General features: G+C 33.9%; 1 protein-coding gene across 2 annotated transcripts in view; it reads left to right on the forward strand.

The window, feature by feature from the left end:
- The window catches only part of LOC126483813 (aldehyde dehydrogenase, dimeric NADP-preferring-like), a 198,730-nt gene that overhangs the window by 154,181 nt on the left and 24,243 nt on the right, over positions 1-20,306 (forward strand). For both annotated transcript variants that reach the window (XM_050106999.1, XM_050107000.1), the window contains exons 4-8: positions 10,561-10,656; positions 10,766-10,987; positions 15,703-15,866; positions 15,980-16,210; positions 16,309-16,506. In XM_050106999.1, coding sequence (XP_049962956.1) covers positions 10,561-10,656; positions 10,766-10,987; positions 15,703-15,866; positions 15,980-16,210; positions 16,309-16,506 — 911 coding nt within the window. The remainder of the gene's footprint in view (positions 1-10,560; positions 10,657-10,765; positions 10,988-15,702; positions 15,867-15,979; positions 16,211-16,308; positions 16,507-20,306) is intronic.

Consider the following 20,306-nt stretch of genomic DNA (forward strand, 5'->3'; position numbering starts at 1 on the left):
TACAGTCTGAAAGAAGACATGTATTCAGAAATATAATCTTAAAAGATAAAATAAGCTAAACTATCCTAAATGCCTTCAATTGCCTCATAAAGTAACAGAGTACACAGCTATACATTCTTTGATCATTTACCCTCAGAAATCATATGATAGGGAATAAACTGTATTTGAATTTTGTTTAAAATTTGTTCTTCTAGACATATGGTTCATGGTCCACTATAAATTAGTTCTTGATGGCAATTAATCAGTTACACAGCTGTAAGCAAATATATTCAGGAAATGTGAAGTGTGTATGTTCCATCATAACTCTATAAAATCTGGACGCTTTCAACCAAACTTGTACATGTATGCCTTATTTTCTACAAAATTATATTATTATAAGTAATTTAGTAATCCAAGGATAATTTTAGAATGTTATTGCGTCTGTCAACTTAACAAAAGGAAAAACGTGTCACGTGGATAGACATGAATGTGTACTCTTGTTTCAAGAGGTGACAATAAGTGGTCAGCTGTAGCCTTCTTCCAGAAAGCATATGGTACATGCCTGAACTGATTTAGGAAACTGTGGCCCAAATCATAATTGCCAGCAGAGCATCTTTTAATGTAATAAAGATGTTCTAATTAGTACTCTTTTTACTAACCCCTACTCTGAGTTCTCTAAGTAACCTTTAATTGTGTAGTATGTATTTGCATTAGGAGCATCCTTTATTAAAAAAATCTTTTTAGAGTTTTTCTTTTGTAAAATGAAGGATCAATAACACCTGCTGTACCTTCCTATCTACAGTCACTTTCACAACTGCAATAGTGCAACCACTTAAACAAAATAATAATATTTCCTCCTTATATTATGACTGGAGAAATATACAGAAATTGTGAAATACTTAACTGATGAAATTCAGCCCATTGTCTATGGTCTGGGAGAGATCAGATTGTAATTCAGACTATGGAATGAAACACACCATTTTTAGTAATTAATCTGTATATTCTTCCTTAAATCTAGTTTTCACATAATCCATTGTGCCTCTCTGCCCAGTCACAGAAACCCTGGAACTTCTGAACCAAACTATCTCTCACAATCTGGCCTTGCATTAGTTCTTATATAAAAAGTAACAGTCAGCAAATTATCATACATTATTAGCACTTTCGTAAAATTATAAAGAAAAATTACATATGCACAAAAACTTTGTGTGTCAGTGAGTTAAACATGAATGCAAAAGTTATTTGAAATAGTTTCTGTTCTTGCATATTAGATTTTTTTATTCAACATTTCATAAGATTTTAGTTCCGTGCAGGCATTATAGAAATATGCAAATATCAGTAACATAAAGTATATATTCTATTATTATTCTAGAAATTATATATTCTATTACTATATATTGCCTATGATTACAGTGGTTCCACTGACTAAGTCATATTACTTTATACACAGAACTACCTTTAAAATCATATTAAAGGTAGTTTGCTGTAAGTGTGGCAAATTCAGTCCCTTAGTGGTATGATGATGGAGTCAGAAATCACCAACACTCAATTAATCATAGAACACTGTTATTAGCACACAATGAACACGCATGTGAAAATCCACAAACAGAAGGAAGCAAATAACATTGGTCAAAGTAACGCAAGTCATGCAAGAGAGTTAATATTCTGGTGGTGGATAGTTGACACAACATTTATAATTTGAATAATTGCCTATGTCATTTTACAGTATTTTCCAGAAACTTCTGTTTGACAGTCCTGTGTGTTTAGTACTAACATGCCAAACAAAATTTCAAACTGTACAGTGTCTTAACCTAGCGTTTGAAATGATATGCTGAATTTTGTCTTCTGCAGATTATTAAATTACTTCACATCGTGTTAAGTACTAATTAATAAATGTGGAAGCAATAAACATTGTAGTAAATACATGGTAACATTACAAAAATTTCAATGTATTGGGTAGTACACTAAAAGCGTGTACCACCTCCTCATTTATAAAATTTGTGTCAGATATTTCCTTAATTAAACATAAAATGAAATCTAAGACTGTGACATTAACCCCCCCCCCCCCCCCCCCCTCTCCCATACACACATTAGAATTTCATGCATATCATGTATCCATGAGAACCTGCCTGCATATACATGTAACAACAAATGTCTAAAATAAAATGTAAAAAATGATGAGTGTGGAAATTCATGTAGGCACTGGTCAACCAGAACAGTATAGGTCTTTTTGTTACAGGTATCCCTGCAAAAGGTTTCAGCCTGTGTTATTTTCACAGTCTCAATTAAAGTACAAACTGTATATTATTATTAGTGAGAAAAGTGCAGTTCATCTGAGCATTAATATACAAGTTCCTATAGCTTTTTCTAGTCTTTGCTATAATCTGTTATAGTTTTTGTTCTCTTCATACAGGTTATAATGCAGTATTTTTTACACACTTGTACACATAACATACATTTACACTTTTCACTCGGTTTGTGGAATTTGTTGTTGACACATATTTTATGATGAAATCTGTGTATTGTAAGTCTTGTTGTTTTAGGCCTCTGTTCTTACATTTTCTGGTCCAGCTGTCATACAGCATGGTTGGTGGTTTGTAGACCTCCATCTCTATCCCCTTCTTCTTTCTGTCCACAGTGTTACTCAGGTGCTGATATGGTCCTGTGGAAGACAGCCAGTGTTGTAATCTGATCTCTGTGAATTAAGTCTCTTTCATAAGTTCACATGTAAATCAGGATGCAGCTATTTTTTCCATTCCTAGTATCGTTTTCATGAACACAGTCTTGACTTTTTCTGTTCTTTTCATATTGTTTTTCTTATATGATCTCTGTTCCATACATTATGATTGGCACTTCTGCCACTTTGAACAGTGTCATCACTGTGCTTATTGATAGACTGGTTGTGTTCAGGATATCATACGTGGCTTTTATGGGAACTGCTACTCTTTCCTGAATATGTGTATCAAAATATGTTGCTCCTGTCTGTAATGTAATTCCCAGGTATTTATATTCCCCTACTATTTGTGATCATTGTATAGAGTTATAGGCTTACTGTGTATATGGGACTTGGATAAAATACACAGCTATTAACTAGAATGTTAGAAGTCCTCTGTTCATTCTTCTTTCTTGTTCCCTGGAATTTTTCTTCCATTTTCATGTCATGGGCGTTCACCACATCAGGATTTCTTTTTCTGACAAGCTGTACAGCAAAATTAGTGTTGAATCACATAAAGGCTTAGAAGGTACACCATACATGATGACAGTAAATATCAGGTAGATGTACTCAAAATGTCAAATAATTCATAATTAATGCAACTTAATGTTATACAGTCATATAAAATGATAACTGATGCTCTTCTTGGTTTCTAATTAGTAACTGAAAATGTGTACAGAAACAAAATTATACACATACCAGACTGTGTGCATATATGCAAGTACAAGACTGGCAGAAAAACTTCAAAATCCAATTACTGTACTGGTACACCTAAAGTGAATAATCTCTTAAATACATCTTCATCAATACAAATCTACATTAATTAGTTACTCAATGCACAAGTCACATACAGAAGTATTTCAACTATGGGTGGCATGCGTGTCAAATGGTCTATGCTGCCAAACTAAAATATGTTTTCCAACAAAGAAATATGCAATATTATTCTTATCCTAAACTTGCATGTATTTCTAACATGCTACTTTCAAGAAATTATAAGCCTATACAAAATGACATGATAATTATAATCATTAAGGAAGACAGCACCTCCACAACTGCTGGAATACACAGGCATTACTATTATTTTGCTGAAATAAATTCATCATCACTACAGTGAAAACAGAAAATTTCATATGCGCAGTTTATCATATGGGTATAAAATAGGTGATCAGTAGGTTCATTAGTAAAAAAGAAATAAAAATTCATAATCAGTTTACTTCTTGGTCCACAGGGTTACACACATTTCTACCCCATACATTGCTGTCAGAATCACTTCCACATCCATTATCATATACACAAGTATGTTCTTCACAATATTGATGAATATCAGTAATTTCATTGACAACATCGTATATCAGTAAGTAGAGGACGTAATGACAGAAAGAGGTAACTTGGGTAGCTTAAAAGACAAAATAGTAATCAGCACAGAAGAACGACAAAATTAAATATGTGCTACAACAGCTTGGGGACCATGTGATTGCCAGTCATATATCTTACACAGGTTGTATGTCCTCTTGAAGATTTCGCAACATGAACCCTTCGCAATGAAGATTAATTATAATCATGTTTGCATAACAAAAAATGTAAACAATAAAATAAATTCATTTATACAACATTTGCATGCAAGACTAATCCTAGAAATAAAAAAAATAAGTACAAATATACACATAATGTGAAAGCAAGTTGTAATAAAATTATAAACATGGCTCACCATACAAGCTGTAAAATAATTTTGATAGTAAAGTTGTAATTAAATTATCCAAATCACACCAGGACAGTAAAAATTTTCCATGCTATTCCAGAGATACTGATCCCAATCAATTTACTACTTAACTTTCCATTTCCGTTAACATTTTTATCTATCAGCACTTGTTCCTACATTACTACAAACTTAACTGGAAAACTCGCACAGGCATGCTGTGCAAAAAACTCTCATATATAATCTTCCTCTTACATAAACTGAGAGGCTCTGTTAGTAGAACACTCCTACTATATGCATACTTTGCTTCTTCCACTCTCATCTCGCTTACAGGATTGTACTGTGGGGAAACGGCCCAATTTCAAAGACTGTATTTAAATGGAGTACCACCCAGACACTTATGCAGGCAGCATTTTAAAGAATTAAATATAATGACAGTCCCTGGCTTGTATATTTATAGTTTCATGATATATGCCAAAGAAAATTTAAATAACTTTGACCTTAGGATGGCAACGCATTCACATAATACAAGAAATGGACGAACAATTGACATACCATTTGCCAGACGATCATTGATTCACTGCAGTTATAAGTATCTAGCACCCACATTTTTTTAACAAATTACCCAAAAGTGCACAATATATGCGCATGGATAAATTTAAAGTAAAAGTAGCAAAAGGGATAGAAAGTAAAGTATTTTATACAGTTCAAGAATTTCAAGAGAGTGCAATAAATGATACTGAATTTTGATGGTACATTTTGTGAAAGGAATATATATTACAAAATTAGAAATATAATATTATGCAAGCAATTTGTCTTGTGAAATATATGTATAAATAGATGTATACAATATACCTGTAACTTTTATTATATGACACCAATTGCATATAAAATGTGTAAAGGTGAATAAATATTCAGTTGGTACTCAGTTATTTATAACTACATCATTTCTTCATCATTAATTACACATTTAATCATCATTAATTCACTAGCTCACATACTTGCTGTCATTAACAAGTTAACAGTTTAAACAAAACATTACTACTCATTATAATCACAAAATCCACAAATTTTCAGTTACTATGTTACATTTCCTCTTTTTAATGACCATATTTTCACTGTTCTTATAAATAACATAGAGCACTATAAATGCATTCCATATGACTGAGTGAATACAATCCACTGTATTTCACGATTACTAATTCCTAAACCTAACTTATCATCATCCACCCAGTTCTGTTCATGAAAAATACTTCATAGTACTCTACAGTGGGACATCAACCTCATTGTCATAATCATCAATGTTATTATCCATGAACAACCCACACATCATAATAATCCATTACGTATCCAAGAATTTCCTCATAATGTTATCTTCTCATAATAGTCCTCATTATTTGACAATAACCTTTAATTCTTCAATCACAGTTACCTCTCATCTAACTGCAACATCATAAATATAAAAAAATCAATATTCATCTCATCAAAACTTCACTACAAATATAACATTCTTGACAACATTATTAATGCATATTCCACATTTGGTTATCCAGATCATGGCAAAAACAAACTTCACTTACTCCTCCCAAGATTTTCATTGTGTAATATGGTGTGACTTTACCAAAAAGCTTTCTCTTCCTACAATACTCAAGTTATTCCAAAGTATGGATGAGATGTATCATAAAGGCTGTCTCACATGATATTATTCCACAAATATCTCTATGTTCAGTAAAGTGCTTAACAACACATTCACTCCACCAAAAGAATAATCATTACACATAGACTTCATAGCTATAACATGACTTTAAAAACAACAAGTCTGGTTCTCCATCTTCCAAATAAATGATTTTACATTAATTCTAATTTCTTCAAATACAAGAAAATAATTACTTAAATTTAACCCAAAAACCGAGCAAAATTAATGAGCAAAGCATACAAGACATCATCCTAGTCCTAACTATTTAACATCTGAACTAGAAATATAATGACTAAGAAAAAACTGATTTAGAATTAATTTCAAAAGGTTCAGATTAATTTCCATTAGTTCACCATAATATTTGCAAATTCTGTGATAAACATGAATTCATATTGAATCAGTAAAGGTGAAATATAACATAATTAATGTGTGACATGTCTGCTGACTAATAGACAGTGGACATACATGACAGTAAGAGGTAACTGTGGTAGATTAAAGAATGATTGAAGGATAATACAATTCAGAAAGTGAATATGATAAAATAGTGCTAAATAACTCAGAACCCTGTGTTTGGCAAGCATATAACATACAATGGTTGTGTGTTTCCCTGAGAGAACACACAATATCAACCCCAACCTTAACAAAACCAAATGGCATGTAACCACAAAATAGTTCAGTTCAAATACCACCATAAAAAAGAACACAGCATAATTGTGAAATCATGAAGTCAATGCAATTCCTCATACAAAACACTACATAGCAAAAATAGTAAATCACACCAGTATAATATAACAATATTCCTACAAAAAAGGCAAACCAAATGGAAGCACTAAGCATACAGACTGTGTAATCACTATCTTCAAATGCTCATAGTACAACATAAATCAAAGTATAAAGCACAACATAGCAAAAGTCCTTTCACCAAAATGAAATAAAGAAAAAGTCTTTCAGTTCTTTCCTGTGGGCAAATTTGTGTACCTCTCTCTGAGCTCTCACACTTTCCTGTCTGGCGGTTTTTTAAAATTCATATTAATGGTACATTTCCAGTCACTACCTTATAACTACACGCAGTCCAAATTGTACATTTTACATCCATTGTCTCCCTTAGATCAACTGTCAAATCAAAACTGTGCAATTGTTGAACAGAGGCAAACTCAGCTTTACTTTCACTTACTTCAGTAACTTTTTCCCTTTATGTAACTGACAGGTCATAATTGTGAATTTTCTTATCAGCATCAAACATTTCAGACAAATCTATATCATTTATTACATTAAAACTTAAGTTTCTCCAGTTTATATTAACTTCATTTATTTATTCATTTATTTATTCATGTTCCGTAGATCCGGTATACAAAAGAATTGCATGGATATGGAACGAGTCACAATATAAATTAACACAGTAGCCTACTTGTATATGTTAACAAATGTAAATTGCAATTGGTGTATAAGAAACAAAGTATGTTAATACTTACAGGCTTAAGCATTTTCTATGGTAAAACAGAGGTATAAAATGATAAAATAATAAATTAGAATTTTCCATATTACAAACTATACATTAGCAGGAAGATGATAGTGCCAACTGCCTGAACACGAATTCCCATACTGGTGTAAGATGTATTAAGTTACAAAGTGGGAATAGCAAATATTACGAGTAAAGTATTGCATCTAAGTTACAATGTTACATTAAAGAATTGATTAAGAGAATAACAAGCTTTTTTCAGAAGATATTCCTTCAATTTACTCTTAAATTTTGGCATTTCACTGGTAAGATTTTTTATGCCAGACAGGAGTGCATTAAACACCTTTATGCTTCAGTAGTATATTCCCTTTTGTATCAGACTCCAGTTTTTTCTGTCAACATGAAAGTCATGTTTTGTTCTTGTGTCATAGTCATGATAAGAAGTATTGGTTTTGTACATGTGTAGGTTCTTAGCTGAAAAGCACATAAGGGATAAGATATATTGTGAGGTCATTGTTAATATTTTGTGTGTTTTAATAAGATTTCTGCATGAATGATTCCTGTTAACTCCACTTATAATTCGAATTGCTCTTTTCTGAGTTACAAATACTTTAGTTTTAATCTGCCAGGAAGTTTCATATCAGCGTTTTACAAATACTTTGTTTGCCATTGGTAGGTTACCCCAGAATATTAAGCCATAGGATAACAATCAATGGAAATAGCCAAAATAAGAACCCTTAACAGCATCAATATTACCAGTTGTTGCTATAACATGTAGAGCATAAGTTGCTGAACTAAGTCTTTTTCTCAAGTCCAAAATATGGCAAGACCAATTTAATTTATTGTCAATGTGGAGGCCTAAAAATTTTGTTGAATAAACTTGATATATACATCTTGATCATTACAGCTTAGACTTATGTCATCCTGAACTTTGTGAGACCCATGGAAATGTTTAAACTGGGGTTTCCTTTAGATTTAAAGTTAGGCCATTGCATCTGAACCACTTATGGAGGTCATGGAACACCAAGTTGGCAGATGTTGCAATATCATTTTCACGTGTTTTTTTCAATAACAAGATATGTATCATCTGCAAAAAGCGTAAATTTGATGGTAGCCTTAGAACAGTGAGGAGGGTCATTAATAAAAATAAGAAAGAGCAAAGGGCCAAGTACCGAACCTTGCGGCACACCTACACTAACTGTTCCCCAGCCAGATGAAGCTATTGAGCCATCTTCATTATTCAGCAATACCCTCTGCTTTCTGTCAGTCAGGTATGATCTGAGCCACATTCCCACTGCGTCAGTTAAACCATAATAGGCTGCTCTTGAAAGGAGGATTTCATGGCTCACACAGTCAAAGGCTTTGGTTAAGTCACAAAAAATACCAACTGAAGCCAATTTATTTATCATTATTAGTAAAGGAGAATATGGCATCATCAGTTGGAAACCAAACTGGCATTGACTAAGACCCTTGTGGAAATTCTGGTTTTCTACAATTCTCCTATGCATCAGTTTCTTGAGAACTTTGGAGAAGCATGTTAAAAGGGATATAGGGCGGTAGTTAGAAGCATCAGTTTTTTCCCCCTTCTTGAACAATGGTTTCACATCAGCATACTTCATTCTATCAGGGACAATACCTTGTTGAAGGGATTCATTAAATATATGGCAAAGTATTACACAAATGGCATTATGACAATGTTTAAGTACCTTAGTGGAGATATTATCAAAGCCAGATGACATTTTGGTTTGCATATTAGTGATGATCCTTTTCACTTCACTGACTGTAACTGGGGCTATGAGCATTTGATTAATTTTGCACAGACCAGATCCTTTCAGAAGGTCCATAGCCTCATTGACTGAACCCCTACAGCCAGTTTTCTCAGAAGCGGTTAGAAAGTGCTCATTTAAGACTGTTGCAACTGCATTCATTTCTTTAATTAAATTACCACACTGTTCACAAAATTCATTCAGATACTTCTCCCACCATTCAAGCTCCAATTTTTCAAAAAATTTAAATAGTGTTTACTGAAGAGATTCCTTACATACAATGGATTTTGAATAATTTTCTGCTCTTAATGATGAAATCCCATCTGTTTTTGATAACTCAAATGCCTTAGATTCACTTTCATTATACAGAAATGTTGACAATGTCTGATCATAGCTTTTCAACCTTGAACTTCATTACAGCATTAATAATTTCAATAATTTTGAACACTTTTCTGATTCTTTGGATAAATTAAGTTTGACACCTGAAGCATCATCTTTGGAGCTGTCTTACTTGTTGCCAAACTTGTGAATGCACTTGAATCTACATTTGTTGGTTGGAGTCCAAATTTGCACAAAATTTTGTGAAATGTTGGTTACAGCATCTGGAAGCTTGTTTCGGGCCACAAAAGCTTTGATTCAGTATACACACACCATTAGTTCACTTTCAAAAAATTATGGTTTTCATATAAATGGGATCAGCTAAGTTTCCATGAGGGAAAACAGTTAAGACATCAAACTTTAAAAATTATTTGTGACTAGGATATGGAAATTTATATAAAATTAAGAATGAATTTTTGAACTGGAGGCATTGACAAGCACAGAAAATATGAAACACTCTAAAAACCAAAAATTTGTTAATGTTCTTGAAAAATGTCATAACTCAGATCATTGTTTGCATTGCTATAAGAATGCGTATAAAAGAATTATAGTCAATTCATAGTGTATGCAGCTAATGGTTTACCATTAATAACCATCATAACATATATATAAACATGAAGGAGCAGAACCCTACAGACTGGTGGCAAATATCAATACTTGAAAACTAGTTGTCATTTTAAGACACTAGCTTTCCTGCAAATTATACTATTTGTGTCAGTCTTAATTACACACAGAATACAGATACTCTGAATTGTACTTTTTTATTAATTACAAATTGATGAATGTTGTCTTTAATTAGATGTACACAAAGCAAGAAATGCATGAGAGTGACTTCTAGATTCGCAGTTCAATGACATCTATTATTCTCTTTTACAGAGTAAACAAGAGACTATGCTGACTGAAATAGAACTTGTGAAAAATGATGTTATAAATGTACTGATTCATTTTAGAGATTGGATGAAACCAGAGAAGGTATACCCCTAAACTATTTTGTTGTTTTTCTCGTTTTAATGTGAGATTTCAGAAAAATAAAAGTTTTGCTGTAACTGTTTACCACTTTTAATGAATTTTTTTGTTGCAGCCTGAGAAAGGACTTGTGTATCTGTTGGATGATGTTGTCATTTATAATGAACCTTATGGTGTTGTTCTGATTGTGGGTGCTTGGAATTACCCATTTCAATTGTCACTGTTGCCTGCTGCTGGTGCTATAGCAGCAGGTAACTGTCTCGTAATCAAACCATCAGAAATGTCTCCACACACTTCAAAGCTTGTAGCTGAATTGGTTCCAAAATATCTTGATCGGGTATTTAACTTATTATTATTATTATTATCAATATTAGTGTTATTATTGATGTTGCTGTCATGCTCTTTCTCTACCTACAGTTTTTCAAAATCCTAACACCAGCTTTGGATTAAAAAAAAATAGACTTGATTGATTGCTTTATTAAGATTTAAGATTGTACAGATTTCACCATATAAAACACTGAAATTTTTATGGCTTAAAATTAATTTCTTATACAGTAATTGGCAATAATTTTCTAAATCTAATTACATTTTTTGTTATTTTAGCTAGTTATTAACAATGATTACACACACACACACACACACACACACACACACACACACACACACACACAAGCAAGCTTTCAGATGACTCTTCTAAGTCCATTCTTCTAGACCTACATCTACATGATTACTCTGCAGTTCATGTTTAACTGCCTGGCAGAGGGTTCACACCTTTTTCACCATCATTCTTCTAACTGGTCTGATATGGACCACCACAAATTTCCATCACCCTCACTTACTAGTTGGACATATTCTATTATTCACCTATGGTTTATACCCTCTACAGTTCCCTCAAGTACCATGGAAGATATTACTTGATGTCTTAACACATGTCCTATCATTCTGCTTCATCTTCTTGTCAATATTTTTCACATATTCTTCTCGTCACTGATTCTAAAGAGAGCTCTTTGTTTCTTATCTTATCGACCCACTTAATTTCCAATATTTTTCTATAGCACCACATTTCAAATGCTTAAGTCCTCTCCTTTTCCAGTTTTCCCACAGTCCATGATTCACTTCCAATTGTACAATCTCAGAAATTTTTTCCTCAAATTATGGCTGATATTTGATAGTAAGTAGCTGACATCGTTAGGGCAAAATGCTGTCCTTGCGTGTCTTAGTCTGCTTTTAATTCTCCCCCCCCCCCCCCCCTCTCCCCACCATTTTGTTTCATCTGTATCGCATTTTGATTCAGAGCCAGCAGAATTCCTTCACCTCATCTATTTCACGGCCCCTGCTCTTTATATGACATTTATCACTAATCTCATTTCAACTACTCTTCATTACTTTTGTCTTTCTTTGGTTTACTCTCAGTGCAAAGTGTCTTTCACTCTGAATTTTAATATCACTCCTCACCAATCTCCTTTTATGTCATGCTTCTTTGATGTATACATTGAACAGTATGGGAGAAAGACTGCATATCCATAATATATCCTTACTAATATGAGAACTTTGTTCTTAGTCATCCATTCTTATTTTTCCCTCTTTGTTCTTCTATATATTATTCACTACACTACACATCTTTCCCTATACCTTACATCTATCTTCCTGAGAATTTCAGACATCTTGCGTCATTGTCACATGCTTTTTTTTCGGTCAACAAATCCTCTGAACATCCTTTAATTTTCCTTAAGTTTTACTCTCATTATCAAGCACAACATTGGAACTGCCCTTCTGGTGTCTTTTCCTTTCCTAAGGCCAAGATAATTGTCATCTAATGGATCTTATGTATCTCCCACACTGACTTGAACTACTTCTTCTATATTGTCATTAGACAGTTCTCCCCCTTTCAGAGGCTTTTTACTGATCCACTCTGTTCTCTGCATTTAACAATGGAGTCCCTCTTGCATTTTTCATGCTGACACCTTTGCTTTTAGTTTCACTGAAGGCTTTCCTAGTTACTTACCAGTCCTCCCCACATCCATTTCTTTGTCAGTTTCATTGCATTTTTCTCCAGCCATTTTGCTTTAGCTTCCTTGCACTTCCTGTTCATTTCCTACCTAAGTGACTTACATTGCCATATTCCTGTCCTGTCCTGAATATCAAGAGTCCAAATGGAAAACCAGTCCTAAGCAAAGAAGGTAAGGTGGAAGGAGTATATAGAGGGTCTATAAAAGGGAGATGAAGGCAGTACTATAGAAATGGAAGAGGATGTGGATGAACATGAGGTGGAAGATATTGCATTACGGCTTGAATTTGAGAGAGCAATGAAAGACCTAGACTGAAACAAGGTCCCAGGAGTAGAAACATTCCATCAGAGCTGCCGATAGCCTTGGGAGAGTCAGCTATGAGAAAACTCTTACATTTGGTGAGCAAGATGAATGAGACAAGCAAAATGCCGTCAGACTTCAAGAATAATAAAATAATTCCAATTCCAAAGAAAGCAAGTGCTGACAGCTGTGTACTGAACTATCTAATAAGTCATAGGTGCAAAATACTAACACAAATTCCCTACAAAAGAATGGAAAAACTGGTAGGAGCAGACCTTGGGGATGATCAGTTTCGATTCCAGAGAAATGTACGAACATGTGGGGTAGTACTGATCCTACGACTTATCTTAGAAGATAGGTTAAGGAAAGGCAAACCTATGTTTATAATATTTGTGCACTTAGAGAAAGCTTTTGACAATGTTGACTGGAATGCTCTCTTTGAAATTCTGATGGTAGCACGGGTAAAACATAATGAACAAAAGGCTACTTACAACTTATACAGAAACCAAACAGCAGTTTTAAGAGTCAAAGGGGCGCTGAAGGGAAGAAGTGGTTGAGAAAGGAATGAGATAGATTTGTAGCCTATCCCCAATATTATTCAATCTGTATATTGAGCAAGCAGTAAAGGAAAGCAAAGAAAAGTTTGCAGCAGCAATTACAGTTCAAGGAGAAGAAATAAAATCTTTGAGGTTTGCTGATGACATTGTAGTTCTGTCAGAGACGACAAAGGACTTGGAAGAGCTTTTGAACAGAATGGATAGTGCCTTGAAAGGAGGATATAAGGTGAACATCAACAAAAGCAAAAGGAGGATAATTGAATGTAGCCTAATTAAGTCAGGTGATGCTGAAGGAGTTAGATTAGGAAATGAGACTCTGAAAGTAGTAGGTGAGCTTTGCTATTTAGGCAGCAAATTAACGGATGATGGCCAAAGTAGAGAGGATATAAAATGTACACTGGCAATGGCAAGGAAGAATTTCTGTAAAAGAGAAATTTGTTAACACTGTATATTGATTTAAGTGTTAGGAAGTATTTTCTTACAGTAGTTCTGTGATGTGTAGCCATGTATGGATGTGACACCTGGATGATAAACTGTTTAGACAAGAAGAGAACAGAAGCTTTTGAAATGTGGTGATACAGAAGAATGCTAAAGATGGATAGATCATATAACTAATGAGGAAGTACTGAACAGAACCTGGGAGAAAAGAAATTTGTTGCACAACCTGACTAGGAGAAAGGATTGGTTGACAGGACACTTTCTGAGACATCTAGTTTAGTCTTGGAGAGAAGTGTAGAGAGCAAAAGTCATCGAGGGAGACCAAGAGATAAATACAGTAAGCAGATGCAGGAGGATGCAGAGATGAAGAGGCTTGCACAGGATAGCGTAGCATGGAGAGCTGCATCAAAACAGTCTTCAGATTGAAGACCATGACAATGATACTCCTGTCTTTTCCTAAACATTTTTGTACTTTCTACTTTTATCAGTTAACTGAATTATTTCTTCTGTTACCCATCGTTTCTTCACGGCTACCTTCCTTGTGCCAAACTCACCTGTTCAACATCTGTGATTGCTGATTTTAATGATGTCCATTCCCATTCAACAGAACTACCTATTGTAGTACTGAATATCACAGGATCTACAGAATTTCAACCACTCATTATCATTCCTCAGTACTTCAGTGTCCCACTTCTTTCTGTTTTGATTCTTTGAAATTATTCTCTTAAACTTCAGTCTACTCGACATCATTACTAAATTGTGATCAGAGTCTCCCAGGTACAGCTCACAATCCAGGATCTGATTTCCAAATCTCTATCTGACCAAGAGGTAATCCTTCTAAAATCTCTCCATGTTTTGCAAGAGTATCTCCTCCTCTTGTAATTTTTGAACAATTTATTAGCTATTATTACCTGAATTTATTGCACAACTCATTCTCCTGTCTCATTCCTACTATTGAGCCCATACTTTCCCTTAACCCATCTAAGGTCTATGATGTTGGCATGTTTATATGAACTACTGTTGTTCATGTTGATTCACTTTAGATTTTGATAAGAATAATCCCAAAACTTATTCTCTGCCCTATCTTCCAGTCCACAATGAATACTACTCCTGTTGCACCATTTGCTGCTGCTGTTGATATTATCCTATATTCATGTGACCTGAAAACCTTATCTTATTTCCACTTCAGTTCACTGACCCACACTATATGTAGACTGAGCCTTTGCATTCCTCTTTTCAGATTTTCTAGTTTCCCTTCAATGTTTGAACTTAATATCCCCATGCTCTGATTCACAGAATGTTACCCTACTATTGATTAGTCAGTGTTTTTCTCATGGTTACCACCATCTTGTAAATCACCTCCCCATCCCCCACCCCTGGGGACCTGAACGGGGGCTAATATGGAATCTTCATGACACTTTCTCATGTACAGCTCATGTTTCCTGTGTATCTGTATTGTGTGTCTTTAATGCAGTGGTTTAATTTGCCTCCTAATTCCATTGTTCATTGCTGATTCTTCAGCCTCTTAGCGGCAATTTCCCACTCCAAGTATAAGAGGAGGCCTCTCCACACTCCTCTGCCCTCTTTGACAAAGTCACTGGTAGAAAGAGGGTTACTCCTTATACCATAAGGAGGGTTAACATACCATGTAACCCCAGGGATTATGAGAGAGCGTTGTGGAGTTATGACATATGTAGACAAACCTCACTTACGAAAAAGTAGTTTATAGCTTTTGATTTTATTTTTAGGACTGTTTCCATGTTGTCGAGGGTGGCGTGGCTGAAACAAGTGAACTTTTGAAAGAACGTTTTGATTACATTTTTTACACTGGCTCAACACATGTTGGTAAAATTGTGGGAGCAGCAGCTAATGAACACTTGACCCCAACAACTTTAGAACTGGGAGGTAAAAGGTAAGAATATCACATTATTGAATGTAGTAGCTGTTGCTTCATTGGAATAAGTGGCATCTACCTTTAAAAATATACTATTTCAGTTGTTTATATAGATAGCTTTATGTTGACAGCCCAGTTTACTTGGATTCTACAGCAAATATGGACATTGCAGTAAAACGAATTCTTTGGGGAAAGTGCCTTAATGCAGGTCAAACATGTGTAGGGCCTGATTATTTGTTGTGTACTAAGGATCTAGAGAAGCGATTTATTGCAATAGCTAAAGAGGTGCTTCGGGAATGGTATGGAGATAATCCAAAGAATTCACCTGATCTTGCTCGAATTGTTACTGATCGACACTTCCAGTAAGTTCCACATCATATAAATAGAATGAATTATTCAAGTAGATGTCAGAAACCTAAAATTCAAAGATCTGTGTTAAATTTTTTTCATTTGTTTGTAGGAGGTTACAAGCATTCCTCAGTAATGGAACTGTTGCTATAGGAGGTGAAACTGATCAGTCAGAAAAATTTATTAGTCCAACAATCCTCACTGATGTTAAACCATCAGAACCTGTTATGCAGGAAGAAATTTTTGGACCAATTCTTCCTATAATAAATGTGGACAGTGCTTTTGAGGCTCTCAAATTCATAAATAATCGGTAAGTCCAGTATTTTACTAGAGATACATTGAGCTAATATTTATTTTTATTTTTATTGTTACACAATGTGCCTTCATTCTGGTAAACAAGTTAAAACAAAATTATGAGTTTAATAACTGAAAAGATGTAATAAATTACTAGTAGGCACTTACAAGTGAAGGCTGTGATCGTAATAATATTAGTAGGATATTTGATGTCAAGTACATTACATTTACAGTAATTACATGAATGAAGGTCTACACAAAAATACAGTAAGTGAGCTACTGATATCATATAATGTTATGAGTAATGATATTATAAAAACTATAGAATGCTATGGACATTCCATTGTTCAGTAATGAGTAATGAATTATTTCAAGTGACAGAATGGATGTGCAGCCAATTGGTAATATAACATGTTGTATTTAATTGCATGCCTAGGAACATCTTGTACAGCTAGTGGAAGCTTACTAAATTACTCACAGTCTCTCTCTCTCTCTCTCTCTCTCTCTCTCTCTCTCTCTCTCTCTCTAAGTCCAATTTCAAAGTATGGAATGAAACACTAACTTTTATTTCCTCTGAATACAGCATTAACCTTTTACATAAACTCGATGAAACTCATAAATCAACTCACAATTGGCATCTTATTGGTTGTGAAACCTCTAGTGCTTCCACTTGGGCTTGCATCCATCCATTATATGTAACAGTAGTAATCAGCAAAATTTAAACAGTACGTCATTAGTATTAATACTATAGTAAAATTATGATGAAAAACTACTTATCTGCAAACATTTTATACAAAATTTCATAAAATTGAACAAATATTTTTGAAATAAGCAAATTCTAATTATGCTACTTAGCTATCATGATTGTCTTCATTTACAGAGGTCTAAATGCTAAAGTTTTATTTCTTAATACAAAGGAGTGCCTTTAAAATCGTCTTAAAGATCACTAAAGACTAAGGTCTATACGTTTTGAATAATCGACTTTGACATTTTACAATGTTTTCCAGAAATTTCTGTTTCATAATTTTTGCATATTTAATACAAAAAGTTGCATTAAATCAGCTAATTTCATGTTCATGGATTTGAAATTATTGATTTGGCAGAAGAGAAAAATATATATATATATATATATAAAATTTCAATTTGTGCAGTTTCATAATCTTGCATATGAAATGGTCTCTAGAACTTTATTATCAGCAGGTCATTACATTACTTCAAATGATGTTAGGTAATTGTTATTAAGTGTGGAAGTAATAAACACAGTCATAACAATATGACAACATAATCAAAGTTGCCATGTATTGAGTTGTACATTAAAGCTGGATAATAAACTTACTTAATTGGGTATAATATGATATCTAAGGACGTTACATTGGAAATTGAAGTTGTGTTCATGACCTGTTGTGGTTACAAAATAAATTAATTAGACTAGGTCCTGATTACTGGAGCTCCACAAACTACACAGAAAATAACAATGGTTCCTACAGTCATCATCTTTTCTACAGAGATCAAATGTTTGGTATGCAATTGTATGGAGGTCTGGTAATTAAGGCATGCTCTAATGGATTTATTTTGTGTAACAAAAAGTCATGAACACAACCAGATTTGTTACATATTATTAAAGCAAATAATAAGAGACTTCTTATCGAAAAGCAGAAGCATTGAGTCGTCGACAGGCACATAAAAAAGAAAGAAAACTTTCTGCCTTTTGTAATGAGTCCTTTCCCTAGCTACAGTACAAATCTAGAATATGATACAAATACAAATGTTTTATTCCACTGTTGAGCATATTTACATGCAACTGGTGTTGTCAGTGTTAACACAATAATAATAACAACAATAATAATATAAACTTCAGCATGACAAATGTTATTAACTACAATATAATAATACAAGATGGATACAATACATATTTGTGCAAATGTCAATAGCAACAAGAAGTTTCCTAACACATCAATTACAAGATAAATGAACTACACAGTTCAGTTGTTTCACTTCCACTTAAATTCACTTAACTGCTTAATGACCTTTCTCATACACAAGCATGATGATTTCACACTGCATAGTGAGTGGAACCACTAAAGTATCTTCCATCATAACATTTGAAAATAAAGCCATCTCTCAATAAAAAGTTTTCAAAAGGTCATTCTTTGAGAATACTCTTGATTGCTGCCAAGCCATCATCATTCTCTTGCTCTTTCCTGATTTTAGCTATTAAGGCATCTGCAAAACCTGACAGTACATTTACATGACTTAAGGCACCTACATATTTATCCTAGAACCAGATTGGTATTCAATGGTGTAGGAAGACTCTTTCAAGACTAAAGCCCATCTTGCCCCTCTTGGTGACAAGTCATTCTTATCCATAGTGTTTTGGATGCAGTTCATTAAAGTTTTAAAACATATTCCTATCAACTACACTTGGAACTGCATTAAGGCATTGGAAATAGCTAGAATTTCAAGCTCATAACTACTAAATTCTTCCCCTTCACATGTTGTTTTTTACTCATATAATTGATGGAACTTGTCAACATCTGGATAGTTTTGTAGTAACACAGCTCCAAACCTTCTTTGCCTGTGTCTGTGTGCAGCTCATTTCCTCATTTTGGGTTGCAGATTTTTAAAACTGGATCTGATGAAATGATATCTTCGAGCGTCTTGAATGCTTACCTCTCCTCCTTTTTCGAACTTATATTCTCCATTAGTTCTCACTCGCTCATATGTTTGGAAATATTGTAAAATAATTTGAGATAAACTTCCTAAAGTATCCTGTTAGTTCTAGGAAACATTGCATTGCTACAATAGATTTTGGTTCTGGAAACTTTTGAACAGCTATTGTTTTCTCAGAAGATTGGATTTGTCCACACCGTACAACATATGCAAGGAACTCATCAGTGCTCTTCAAGAGATAGCATTTTGCAAAATTAATTTCCAAACTACATTTTGCTGCAGTTTTTAACATTGAACCAAGAGGCTGAAGTGTCTCATCATCACTCTTTATTGGTATTATAATATTGTCCATGTCAGTAAATATTTATAAATGTAAAGTTCTTTTGAGCCAACGCCCAAAAAACAGTGTTTATAAAATACAGGCTCACTGCAAGTGAATTTGATAATCAAACACTCTTAAACTGCAATTGCCCCGAGTGTGTCTTAAACAAGGTACATTTTTGGCTTTCCTTTTCAACACAACATGAAAAAAACCATTCATGAGCTCTAGTGTGCAAAAGATCTTCTACGAAGGGCAACAGGTAACAATCTTTCACTGTGATTTTGTTGAATTTTCTGTGTTGCATGCAGATGTGACACTCTCTATTTTTTTCACAGCTGCAACTTGGCTAGCATTCTCAGATGAACTTGGTTGTATTATTCCTTGATCAAGCCACATCTGCACTTGCTTGTAAACAATTTTTTTCCCTCCAGATGAAAATCTTGTAGGTCTGCTATATTCTAGTTATTCATCTCTCACAATACTCTTTGTTCTGACATCAGCGGACTTTGTCTTGTTGGAGTTAAGTAGTCTAGTTCCTAAACCTTAGCTAAGCTTTCAATATCTAACACTGGTTTATCTTCTACATGTATGTATATAACACAAGTTTCCCTTCTGGCTTCATTTTAGTACTCCGTTCTTGTTTGGTCTAGATCACTCCCAACTACCATTTCTAAATTCATATAGTCTCTAGAAACTACATAAATACCTGTTTCAATTTTCACATTATCAATTTCAATGATGCCTGCAAAACACCCCTGTGGAGATATGGAAGTTTTTCCCAAATCCTGTCAAGACAATATCTGTGTCTTGCAAATTTGTAACAT

This window comes from Schistocerca serialis, chromosome 6, assembly GCF_023864345.2.
Source record: "Schistocerca serialis cubense isolate TAMUIC-IGC-003099 chromosome 6, iqSchSeri2.2, whole genome shotgun sequence".
NCBI classification, from domain to species: domain Eukaryota; kingdom Metazoa; phylum Arthropoda; class Insecta; order Orthoptera; family Acrididae; genus Schistocerca; species Schistocerca serialis.